The 13,682-nt window shown below is 37.6% G+C and overlaps 1 protein-coding gene across 1 annotated transcript in view; it reads left to right on the forward strand.

The window, feature by feature from the left end:
• Window positions 1-13,682, forward strand: part of Pxdnl (peroxidasin like) — a 439,633-nt gene that overhangs the window by 137,793 nt on the left and 288,158 nt on the right. The window contains exon 2 of the mRNA XM_078017185.1: window positions 10,658-10,729. Within this exon, the coding sequence (XP_077873311.1) occupies window positions 10,658-10,729 (72 nt within the window). The remainder of the gene's footprint in view (window positions 1-10,657; window positions 10,730-13,682) is intronic.

Consider the following 13,682-nt stretch of genomic DNA (forward strand, 5'->3'; position numbering starts at 1 on the left):
AAAAATATATTAAATAATTTACTAAAATTTTGTTGGATGAAGATATGTTTCCCAAAAAAGGATATAGCATAGCTGACAAAGTTTAGACTATTGCAAAATCTAACGTCTCTGTCAGTTCCCTTGTGTAACTCCAGGAATGAAGTGGTGAATGTATAGAGAGATGATTCCCAGCAGTTGGCAAACAGGATACATTTCCCAACACTTGGGTCGGTCTGGTGCGTGACACTCAGGCACTGAACTTCAAGTGACAGTGACCTGCTTGGTTAGTCCCATTTCTGTTAACTGGGTGTTTCTTTTCTTTCTCACAGTTTATTTTTAATTGGAGGAAAGTATATTTTGAATTTTCATCAGATAGCATGTTTTTGCTAATGTGTTTTTTTCCCTTTACTGATATAACTGTATGTTGCTGAACTGAAACTGGTTCTATATTTGCTTTAGATTTCTAGTATTTCCTTTTTTGATTTCCAGTATTTTTTATTTTTTTCCAGTTACAAATCATAGGTAGTTCTTTCTATTTTTGTTGTTCTTATTATTTTGGTTTAATACTCAGGATCGACAATAATGCTAGGGATACAAATTTTCCATTGTGTACATAAAGTAGTGAGACAACCTCTCTGATTAGGCAGAGATACGATAACTAGATGATGACAATCTAGTATTTAAAATGTTCTAATAGCAGAATATATGTTGATACCCGTAATGTTTTGATTACTGGTACACATTAGACACTAGCCCATCAACTTTGCATACCTTAGGACATTTAATACTGAGTTTCATTATCCTAGTTTTATGATGAGGAGCCTCTGAGACAGTCACACAGCTGGGAGTGACCAAGTGTGACACAATCAAGTATGTGTCCCCGGCTCTGAAGTCTGCTTTTCTAACCACTATGCTATACTGCCCGTCATTTCAAAGGCCTGACAGGAGCACAGGGGAATTTCCAGAGAGTGGCTGATGGGGACTGCTTCTCTATGCAACTGAAGGATGGATGTGGAGGCTCATCAATAGCATTCTAGTAGTTTTGACATCAGGAAGCACCCAAACAGATGGTGGCCCAGCTCTTCTTCCTTCTGACTTTCTTTAAGCATACTCTCAAGGTTTTGTGGCATCTTTGACACCTCCATCCCTGTGAGAGAAGCAGAAGAAAGGAAATGGCCTTCTAGGAGAAGAACAACGCGTGTACACATGTAGGGTTGTAAAACAGTGTGGCCAGGGACCGATGAAAAGTTCCACCTGAGGGGCTTGGAAGGAACCAGGAAAGGCCAGGGTATGGAGCTGAATAAGAGCTATGCAAACTGGCTCAGCTCTATTTATAACAGGGGCATCAGGGAACCTAGGAGGACATCTCATGCCCGACAAGCCCCAGATCACCAGATAAATGGTCAAAGACCAGATGGTGGGGTGATGTTTCTGACTCCCCCAGAACAAAGTAGCAATCTAGCGATAGGAAACAGGAAGGACAATCAGGATAAATATAAGACAATATAAGGATATAACCAAGTCTGATCTCAGTGACTCTATAAGACTCTTTCTACTTTCAGATGATATTTATTGGGTCACGTGCAAATAGGCCTGCCTTGTTCTAGTGGGATTGCTGATGCTGATACTGACCTGTCCTCCCTCCTAGGCTCAGGAGCATTCTGAAGAGCCACACAGAAACCCAGAGAGAGCATACAAGAGTGAAAACTATTGCATAGTAGAATACTGAACCTGTTACTATGGATTATGTTAAATAATTACTTTCAAAGGCTAAATATTATTATTTTGAAAAACATTTTCAGAAGAAATGACAAAGTGAGGAATGTCTTAACATTCAGCAGGCTATGGCACTTTGGTTTTATATGAAAATCCACTGAGAGCTACTTATTACCAAATAAAAGACATGATTTGGTATAATATGGTGTTTCATTACCTTTGAGCAGAGCTTTGCTATTGGCTCCTATTTTCACATGCAATGGATGGTGATTCATATTCAGTCTGTGGCCTCACACTGTGACATTCAGGACAAATTAAGCCACCTCATCTCCCTTGAAATCATTTCTCTGACTTGGAAGACAACTACCATTTAGTGACACCTGCTGGAAGGACCAAATATGCAGAGGATGAAAATATCTGGAACAGCCTGTCAAGGTTTTTGCAGTTTGCTCTGGGTTTCCATGAACAGGTATATTGTCTAGAATTATATACTCTTTTTACATTATGATCCTTCGAGTTACCTGAATAATGCAGCTGTACCCTTGCATTAAGTACTGACTTACCTTGGACAGGTTAATGTCTTCCATTAACTGTGTCACTATTAGCTCCTTTGTGGAAACAAATAATGTTAATTTTAACCAGGTAATCCATGAAAGAGAAGGGATTTAGCATGGAGCTCTCACTGTTCTGCCTGAGAACAGCAGGAATTTTCTTTTACATAATGAGGTGGAAAGTGTGTTCATGTGAGGATCAGGAGACATGTTTTTGGATGCAGCCTCTGGACCTCAGTGGCTGATGGTGAATGTACTTGTCATCCTGGGATTTCAGTTTCCTGTTGGAGCTCAGGTGGGACACTGGAGGCAGAGCCTGCTTTGTGAGCAGATATCCTGGAGGGTTGTTCCCGGTGGCCAGTTCTTTTACTTTTAGGGAAATGATATATTCTGGGTCTTAGTTTTTCAGCTCTAAAATCAGCATGTTAACATTTGCCTTGCAACGGTAGTGTTCATTTTCAGCTTGGCTGGATATGCGAGTTTGTTGTAATTCTCTCCCCTCCCCTTGACTTTTTTCTTTATTTTCCATATGTAAAGTCAGAGGTTGGATGAATTGATCTGTACACTGGTTTCTTTTTAAAAAGAAATGGGTGTGGCTCATGGTAGAGGATGCACTTAGTATGCATGAGGCCCTGGGTTCCACAAAAAAATAGAAATAACAAAATGCTCAAGTTTTTAAAGGTTATAAAAGTATTGGTCCTCTGTTTGTTGTTGTTATTGTTGTTTTTTTTTTTTTTTAAAGGAAAAGCTGGGTGTGGTGGCTCACACCTGTAATCCCAGCAGCTCAGAAGACTGAGGCAGGAGGATCGCAAGTTCAAAGCCAGCCTCAGGAACTTATCGAGGCCTTAAGCAACTTAATGAAATCGTGTCTCTAAATAAAATATTTAAAAAAAGGGCTTGGGGATGTGGCTCAGTGGTTAAACACCTCTTGATCCAATCCCCAGTACCAAAAATAAAATGAAATGGAAAAGAAAAAAACAAAACTAGGACATTAAAGACAAGTACATCCTTTTAGATTTTATGTCTGTGTGTGTGTGTGTGTGTGTGTGTGTGTTGTCTATTATCTTCTAATTTTAACTCTCCAGGGCACCTGACCCTGCTCAGCGCTTTAAGACCCATAAAGTAATCGATTCCCTGATCCCAGGGATTTTGTGAACAAGCACTCAGCAGAGAGAGCCTCAGTTCTGCTTGGTCTAATCCACAAGCTTGAGAGGGGATGAAATGGTTTTCTAAAAAATAGTGTGGATCTGGGCAGGGAATTTCATTGAGGAGCAAAATGAAAAAAAGCTTGATGATGGAAGAACAGTTGTAACGTTGTTCTTGTATCATCTTTGAAGCCTTTATAATATTCTTATGTTTGTAAAAGCACTTTAGCTATTGTTGTAGATATGTAGCTAAACATCAATATGTACAAAAACAGAAAAAAAAAAGTAAGTTAGCCCACACCCATGTGCACCAGACTCACCCTGGCAAAGTTCCCATAGGGTCTGGCTTCCTTCCTTGGACTCCTGCGGGGTTGGCTCTGTGTAGACCTGGTTAGAACAATGACTGCATACCAGGGACCAGGGTGTGTGTGTGTGTGTGTGTGTGTGTGTGTGTGTGTGTGTGTGTGTGTGTGTGTGTGTACATGCAGGCAGAGAGATTTAAGCCAACAGACCTACATACACAGAGGAGCTGATGATGCAGTTCAAGTTCAAGATCACTCTGGGGTCAGAATTTCCTTGCAGGACCTCAGTCTTTTTCTTTTAAGGCTTTCAACGGATTGTTTACAGCCCATCCCCATTATGGAGGGTAATCTGCTTCATTCAAAGTCAGTTTATTTAAATGTTAATAACATCGAGAAGAAAACAACACAAAAACACAAAACCTTTGGCACAGTGGCTAGATGGGTATTTGCCCCAAACTGGGTACAAAGGGTACCGTGGCACAGCATAGGGGGACTATGCAATGAGAAAGCAGGACAGTAGCTGAGGGAGGGGACAGCAGTGGGCCATGGGGATCATTGATTGCTAGGTCAGAGTGACCACCTGAGGGCTGGACTAAGGCAGCAGTCTACCTCTGAAGCCAGTGACGGTCCTGTGGTTTCCAGGACTGTGCAGATGTGAGCTCCTTACAAATGAAAGGATGACCCCTGCTCTTGGGAGTCATCTTGGTTCCTTCTGCCCTTTGAAGAGTTCATGGAGTGAAGCAAATGGCGTACATTTCTTTCCGCAATTGTGTGTTTTTGCCATTACAGTGACTTAATTGTATCCCCACCTTCAACAGGAATGCTTTTGGCTCAAGAATGAATCTGCTTGATCTTTATTTCATGAAGATAGGCTTTCTGCCTGAATGACTATTTCTCGGTTGTATGAGAAACAACTGGCAAATGCAAACAGAGAAACAGCCTGTTAAGACAGGTGCTGAGAGCTCCAGTTTATTTGTTTTGCTCTTTCAGTATGAGATTTTTTTTTTTTTCTAAAATGGCCAGTATTTTATTCCAAACAAACCTGAGACTGTCTTTAACCCCGGACATTATTAGGAGGTTTACAGCACGGTAGGACCAGCTCTGTGGACTGGATATGAGAGATTTAGACTTGTCATTTTTTCCTCTTAGTGAAATTATGCTTTGGGTCCCAGACTTGGTCCAGCTAGCAGTATTCTAAGGGGAATCACAGTCATCTTACAACTGAAACTGGACTGCACCATCCATGCCACACACATCATTGAATGTAATCTTAAAAATGGCTTCTGCAATTGTTGTGTGAATTAGTTCCAGACAATTGTATATTTTTTTTGTACGTTAAATGTCAGTTTTATTTAGTGTAAACATAAAATGTGGTCTAAATGTTACACTAAAAGGTGGCATTTATAAAACATGCTAGGAACCTCAGGATCTAGACAAGGCCTGGACCTCTCTCTCTTTGTGTCTTGCTCTGGACATTTTTGACCATGAATGGCTTGTGGATTCCTATAGCCCTCTGTCTGGCATGCACTATTACTGAAAGGGACCACATGGCATGAACTTGAGATGCACTAATTCCTTTGGGGCTAGTCTACCTACTCTCTGTCCATGTTTCTTTTTAACTCCCACTCTGTTATAAGGAATCATTTAAAATCCTTTTAGCAGGAGAATCTTCTGGTTTGAGTTCAAGCTAAAAACCTATCTCTTATTGGTTAGAGACACTGATTCCAAATTACTTACTATGAAGAACACATAATATTTCCTTCTCAGTTTTTTTCAGTTTGGATTGGAGGAGGAGAGGGGAGACAGGCAAACACATCATCTAATTTTTGTTTTACCATTCTTAATAAATTCTCTGGTTTCACTGGCACTCTGAGTTCCAGTGAAAAATGGGTGGAATGAAGCTTGTATTATCATGAATATTCATCAATATTATATCTATAGAAATTGAAGCAATTGTGAAGGATATATAATAATTCAAATTTCACTCTGCATTAGGTCAGCTTTCCAATGCTCTACCTAAATACCTGAGGGTATTTTGGCTCATATTACAAGGTTAAAAGGTTTATTTTGGCTTACTGTTTTAGTCCATGATTGCTTGGCCTTGTGGCTGTGGGCCTGTGGGAAGCAGAACATCATGGTCGGGAAGTGCACAGTAGGGCAGAGCTACTCACTTCATGGCAGCCAAGAAGTAAAGAGAGAAAGAGGAAGGAGCTGGGGTCCCCATATCACCTTCAAGAACAGGCCCCCATGATCTAACTTGCTTTCATCAGGCCCCACCTCTTGAATATCCCATCACAATTGGTGACCAAGCCTTTCATATAAGTACCTTTGGGGGGCAGGTAAGGTCCTAACTATAGCAGAATCTAAATGTGTAATGAGTGAAAATGTAATACTGAACTTTAGGCTAAGGGAAGTTTTATGGAAACAACACATTTTGTATACGCCAAATTGCTAGTGACCTATCTTGACCAAGAGAGAGGCCATCTGTCTGGGAAAAATAAGTTGCATTCTGGGGTAAAATTTGCACAGAAATCAGCACGATGCAAATTTTATGGTCATTTGAATTCAGATGATCTAATTTGGGGTTTAATAATATAAGAATAAATTTACCCTCTTATAGGTAACAAATTATACAGTGCCCTGTATATTTTTAAATGAAATAGTTAAAACTATGAGGGGAGGCCTTTCCCTAGAATTCCAGTTTACAATGCACTTGACTGTAAAATTTTGTGTGACAGAATATTGCCAGTTAAAGAAGACAAGTATTAACATATTCACTGGGTGCATTTGAATACGCCTTATTGGAATTTATGGGAAACAAAATATCTGCGTCTCTAACTTTGCTTCTCAGGCAGAGACTCCCTCAGTGCACATCAGAGGTGAGAAGAGGTCATGGCCACAGTTCATGGACCATGCTTCTCACAGTCCACTGAACAACCCTTGGGATCACAGAGACCTCACTACAGCACCACTTTACAAAGATATTTTGTATTTGTGTCAGGGGAACTTATTTTTGCACACTTGTGAAGAAGTACAAGTAAGGAATTCTGATAATAGGCATAACACTTTGACTTTCATATCAATCCAATGGCAAGTTTAAATTTATAATTTGGTGATTAGTTCAAGCATGGTTTTGCATTATTTTCAATTAATTAAATTACTGTTACAATGTATTCAGATGAGAATATATTCGCAATTGACATCATGTTGTAAAATGGAAGATATGCACACCCTATGCTAACAATCTCAGTTTGGAATATATGCCCTAGAGAAAGATTTTGTTTTATATGCACCAGGAGATATGCATGCTTGCTTTGTTGCACTGTTGCTTTTAAACAGTGTTGCAAAAATCAGGGAAAAATCAGAATGTCTGACCCTATGAGAACATACAAAGGTATAGTGGTCCATCTGCATTGCGAAGTACTATCAAGTATTTAGGAATAAGCATTCAGGCTTTTGTGTGAAGACAAGGAATAATAAAGAAATGATATATCGAGAAGGGAGAAGGGAAACGTTGAAAACCATGTAAAGGTAGATAAATTTTTTGTAAAATTAAATCCACTTAATATTTTATACTTACCCACATACTATATTCGCATATTTATATATGCATATATTTGTTATGGTTTGAATATGAATTGTCTGCCAAAAAGCTCATGTTTAAAAAGCATGATCCCCAATGCAACGAGGTTCAGAGGTGGGGCTTTTAAGCAATGATTATAGCACGAGAGCTATAACCTCATCTGTTATAGCTCATTAAATGGATTAATCCATTTAATGGATTAATAATTTGAATGGACTACAGGGTGGTAACTCTAGGCAGATACTGCAGAAAGTAGGGCATTGGGGTTGTGGCCTTGGGGATAATATCTATCCCTGGTCTGTTGTTTCCTTCTTTTTCTCTGCTTTCTGGTTGCTATGAGCTAAGAGTCTTTCCTTCTCCACACTCTTCTACTATAATGTTCTGCCTCACCTCAGTCCAAGATCAATGGAGTCAGTTGACCATGGACTGAATCTTTCAAAATGTGGTCCCCAAATAAACATTGCCTCTTTTTAATTGTTCTTGTGAGGTATTTTGTTTATAGTGACAAAAATCTGACATATTTTATCTTATTATTATGGTTTAGATATGAGATGTCCCCCCAAAACTCATGTGTGAGACAATGTAAAAAAGCTTAAGGGTGAAATGATTGGGTTATGAGAGCCTTAACTCAATCAGTATATCGATCCACTTGAATGGATTAACTGTGTGGTAACTGCAGGCAGTCTTTACTTCCTTGTGCCATGTTCTGAGTTGTTTTTTTTTTCACCACATTCTTCCACATTTTTCTGCCATTATGTCCTGCCATACCTTGGGCCTGGAGGAATGGAATTGGCCAAGTGTGTACTGAGACTCTGAAACTCAGAACCCCAGATAAGCTTTTCCTCCTCTAAAATGGTTCTTATCCCATCTTTTGGCCACAGCAGCAAAAGGCTGATTGAGACATTTTTACATGCGTATGTATATATATTTGGAGAGAGGTGTCTAACTTACAAATGCCTTGTATTTGGAGAGGGGAGGCAGACATAACAAAAAGACTGTGCTTAGAGGAGATCTTTTTCTATAACGTGTTTTTATAAGTAATTGGTATAGTAAAAATGAAAATATGCAGAATTATACTAGAATGAACTTTATCAAGGTATAAATAGCAGTTAATTTTTGATGTGGATTCTTCTGTCATTTATACCTTTCTGAGTTCTTCAGAAATTTCAAAATCTAAAGAAGGGAAATTGTTGATCCTTTTATATTTGCTTCCTTCTTATATTGTTGGAACCTCATTGCTGGGATCGTTATTAGGAGTTATGATTTTAAAATGAGAGGAGAGCCCTTTCTGTAACTATTAATTTAAAGCTTCTATTTTTATGGGAAGCTCATGGTTCTTAGCATGTATGGGTATGTAACTTTATATCTTGCATGTTTATATAAGGATATAGGGAGGGTCTCATATACCTTACAAATATTTCCTTCTAAATTTAATCTAATCACATCAAATAGCAATGTATTATGCTTAAACAGTGCATTCTATCTAATGAGGATATATTTCATGGGTTATTTAAAGATTTTACTGGAAAATAATAGCTCCTATGAAACTGTGCATATTCTACTAAAGTCAACACCAGAGAAATGTACAATGGTGAATGGGATTTAAAGATAGTCTTATAAAGGTGTGTGAATTAAGTATTCTAAGAACAATTATTTATGGTAGTAAAGAATTTTGATAAATTAATTAAGTGGAATTGTTGATGGTTTTCTACTATGGTAGTATAATAGATTTTGTCTTAGTTTTACTGATCCCAGTGACCTGTAAAATTTCCCTGATATAATTCCTCTCATGTCTCACATTTCCAAATAAATTATTTCATCTTTCATCTATACTCCTGCATTAATATTAAAAACTCAGTTCAAATTAGCATATCAAAATCGACACACATGGCTTCATGTATCTGAGCAGTCAAAAGCTAAATATGGCATCCAGGCATACCTGGGTGTCTCTTTTCTCAGATTTTGGCATTGTTTCTGCTTGGTCTTATTTTTCAAGCTGGGTCTTTCTAGTTTGGGCTGGATGGACATTAACATCCCTAGATGCTCATTTTCCTTGGAACTCTGAATTACGGCTAATGACTGTAGCTATATTTCTTGTAGCAGCCATATCAACACTCACAAGGTCCCCAACTTGCCTTGCATGGTCTTGTATTTCCCAAGGAAGAAACAATGCATGTAGAGAGAACCAACTCAGCTGGTTGGCCTCTGTCACCCTATTCACAGCAGACAGAGGCACATGACTGACACTTCCACCATCATCAGTGGAATTAAGGCAGGTGGTTCTCCCACTGACAGAAGGGTCCAGGCAGACCAGTAATGAGGCTCATCGTATGAATATGATATTTGTGTGTTCCTCACAGATACTCTATGCTCTGGTGTTGTAATAATTCACTTGTTAATCCTCGCTGGAGCATCCATGCTCAGTTACAAAGATCCTACTCTGCTTATCTTTGTAATTCCAGTACTGAACATGTGGCATCTAAGTGACACTTGAAAATTCTCAGGCTGACTAAAGCAGTGTTTTCATTGCTGAACAAAAACATTGCTATGGAGAATTAATTACCTCTCAAACTACGGCCATGTGTCAGTTAATGATGGGGGTATATTCTAAGAAATGTGCCATTAGGTAATTTTGTTGTGGGGTGAATATTGCAGTGGGTGCTTAAACGAAGGCAGCTGTGATGTCCGTAGGTGACAGAATCTTAGGACTACTGTCATGTATGTTCTGTCATCAGCTGAAATGTTGTCATGCTCTTTCTGTAATTATCCTGTTGACTCACTTTCAAATTCCTTAGAAGACCATTGTATTGGGCTGGAGGTGTAGCTTAGTGGTAGAGCACATGCCTAGCACATGTGAGGCCCTGGGTTCCATCCTCAGCACTTCATAAAAATAAATAAATAAAATGGGGGTATTGTGTCCAACTACAACTAAAAAATAAAGCATATATATATATATAATATGTAGAAAAATTAACTAATTAATAACTGACTAAATTCAATCAACAGTGCTCTGAGTTGATATGTGATCTTTAATATATGAATATTATTTACCAAACCAAATATAGTCAATTGGTATATCGCTGTATATAGTATATATTTTGGCATCAAATATTATCTAAAGTAAATGGCATTCTGCATCTTGACAGGTCTCTAATGACATTTTTTCTGACATTTTGAACTAGCATAGAGCACCAGATATGAATCATCTGCTATAAACAATGTACATATCTAATGATTAATGGGTGATGTGCACTAATCTTGTTTTAATTGTGTTTAAATTTAGTGCCGTATGTTTGGTTATAAAAAGAAATAGATTTCTAGAAATAATGACAGAATAGAAGTCAACATGTTGTAATTTTCTTCCCCTTTTTATGTTCCCAGAGACTTGAGGTTTAACAGAATAAGAGAAATTCCAGGGAGTGCCTTCAAGAAACTCAAGAATCTGAACACTCTGTAAGTACTTATTGCTAATCTGTGGGGTTCCTAAAATTATGACCTACTTGATTTGCAATTTACCATGAAAAGTCATTTTGAAAATAAAGAACAGTCTATAGAAGAATGAAATCTAGTTAGGGGACTTGTAACCAGCAAAATTCAGTTACTTTTTTACACAGCCAATATTTTTCTTTACTTCTGAACGTGGAAGATATTCCTCTTTATCTGTCATTTATATTTTACTTGCTTAGAAAAGTTTCTCAAAATGAAGAAACTGAGAGAAAGAGTGATTATATACCTTGTCTGTGGGTCCCCTGGCGAAAAAGCCATAGAATGGAATTAAGACTCATGACTTCCTGAGTCCAAAGCTCCTTCTCTCTCCAGTATATTGCTGTATTTTATTTACGATATCACAAGACCCCTATAAAATCACATAGAAGAGACAAATGACAATTTTATGGCTAAGCACTGATAATAATTTCCAGCGTTTAAAAACTTACATTTTATTTACGGAACAGCTATCCGTGATCTCTTTTGTATTTAGCAGTTTGTGGGCTTTGGATTCAGACTCAAATGTACCTGAATCTGTTGTGCTGTAGCTGATAGTCTGTCCTTGTGGAGTAGTCAGTCAACAAAACCCCCACTGTGTGGTGGCGGGATTGCAAATTAGTAGGAACATTTAATCAATAAAAGAATTTCCTCAAAAGACTAGGCATGGAGCCACCATCAGACCTAACTATATCAATCCTCAGTATTTCATCCAAAAGAATTAAGTCACTATACTATAGAAATATAGGTATACCCACATCTATAACAGCATAATTCACAATAGCCAAGTTATGGAGCCAGCCTTATTGTCTGTTAACAGATGAATAGAATAGGAAAATGTGTTGTAGATACACAATGGATGAAAAAGAACAAAATTATGTCATTTGCAGGAAAATGGATGGAACTTGAGAGCATTATGTTCAGCAAAATAAGCTGAACTCAGAAAGTCAGGAGTCATATAGTTTCTCTCATATATGGAAGACAGAAAAAGAAAAAGGTAGGGCAGCATCTCATAAACATAAAAGGGGGACAAATAGAGGAAGGGGTTAGGGTCAGGGGAAAGGAGGAAAAGAGGGCAAGGGGAGGTACTGGGAATGAAAATGGCCAAATTATATTACATGCATGTATGAATTTGCCACGATGAATCTCACTATTCTGTATATATAACGCACCAATAAAACTTTTTAATAAGCCAAGTCATAGTACATAACTAATTTTAAAAAAATATGGTAAATGGAGTGCTTTGAACAATGATGACAGGAGGCTTAAAAGTATTAAGAGTGCTCAGTGTTTAAAATCATTGATTTTAACCCCCAGAGAGAAAACATTAAAAGTTAAGAATATCCAGTGTGGCTAATCCCATGTGAGTCCATTTGTCTTCTAGTCATAATATTCTCATAACAGAGTTAGCAATCTTATCAACATGGTTCGACTTCTCACCATATTCTGGCCAACTTATCCTTTCTAACTTTAGAGCTGAGATCATGACTTTACTTGTACTTTTCCCATCTGGTTCCTTTCCAATAAAAGATGCCTGTATATACATATTTTATCATCATGTCTTCGGTTGGGAGGATATAAGAGCATAACAAAGTAGGGACTGCAGGATTTATATATATATATATATATATATATATATATATATATATATATATATATATATATATTTTAACAAGCAAGCAATTCTTTAACATTATGCACAAAAGTTTCTTGGAGTGCTTGTGGACATGCTCCTCCCTCTTTAGCAGAGGTCTGATTTAGTGCCTCTTGGGGGACATCATGATTGAAGCCTTCTACCACTGTCTACTGAAACATGTAGATGATAAATAAGTATCATATTTATTTATGAAATTGCTAATATTACCAAAGTTTATTAATAATGTTATTTTATTCTTCATTTGAGATAGTTGACACTTAAAATTTTTTTTCTGAGAATAGCAAAAACTGATGATTTCTATTGCAGTTAGGCTATTTTGGAATTATAATGTATAATATTAGTGATTAGTGAATAATCCAGCTCTTCATTTGGAAGAAACTATGCTTATAATTAATTTTTGCTTAACTATTTTGATTCCAAAACCATAATAAAATGATTTAGTAATTAGTGTGAATGACAAACCTTGTTTTCTGCTAGTTGCTTTACACACATTATCTCCATTTTCTGCTACTATGTTCTGTGGTAGGTGTTATTATTTATAAAGAGATGAAGAGACTGAGGCTCATGACTAATGTAATTTACCCAAGTTCATCCAACTCAAGGGGCAGGCATTGTTCACCATAGTTTGATCAGTGAACTTTTGGACTGTGTAATTTGTGGTGACAGAATTCAGGAAAGCCATTTCCTTGGAGTAATAGATGGTAGATCACCTAAATAATAAAGTGTATGTGTAAGCGAGAGAGGGAAGGAGGGAGGGAGGGTGGGGGGAGGAGAGGAAGTTCAGGGTGGGAGGAGGAATTGTTCTTTTCAGAAAATGAGCTAAGAAATGAGACATTGAAAATTCCTGAAACTCTAGTTAAGAGAAGACCCAAGGGTCTTTACTAACTTATTGTAAGGGCAAAAGGAAATATGGGTCAAAATTTTAAAAATAGAGTGAAACATTTCATGTAAGAATATGAAAAAATCTTCACCATATGGCTCTGATACCAATAAAGCAATATTAAGTGTTCCCATGTCTCTGGGCTGCCTTTGTACCACATTGCATAGATGCTCCTTTGTTCTCCTGTGGTTTAAAACAAATGCCAACCACATTGGTCCTGTGTTATAAAAGGGAAGGATTTCTCAGGAACAGTTGGCATTTTGTATTAAACCCAGAGCTTGTTAAGAGGTTTATTTAAAAAAAAAAACACCCTGGAAATATTATGTATTATCAAAGTCTATGAACTACAGGGTAAGCTCAAGGATCTGTTAACTAAACAGTCTGGA

The sequence above is a fragment of the Ictidomys tridecemlineatus genome, chromosome 7, assembly GCF_052094955.1.
Source record: "Ictidomys tridecemlineatus isolate mIctTri1 chromosome 7, mIctTri1.hap1, whole genome shotgun sequence".
In the NCBI taxonomy this organism is placed as follows: Eukaryota; Metazoa; Chordata; class Mammalia; order Rodentia; family Sciuridae; genus Ictidomys; species Ictidomys tridecemlineatus.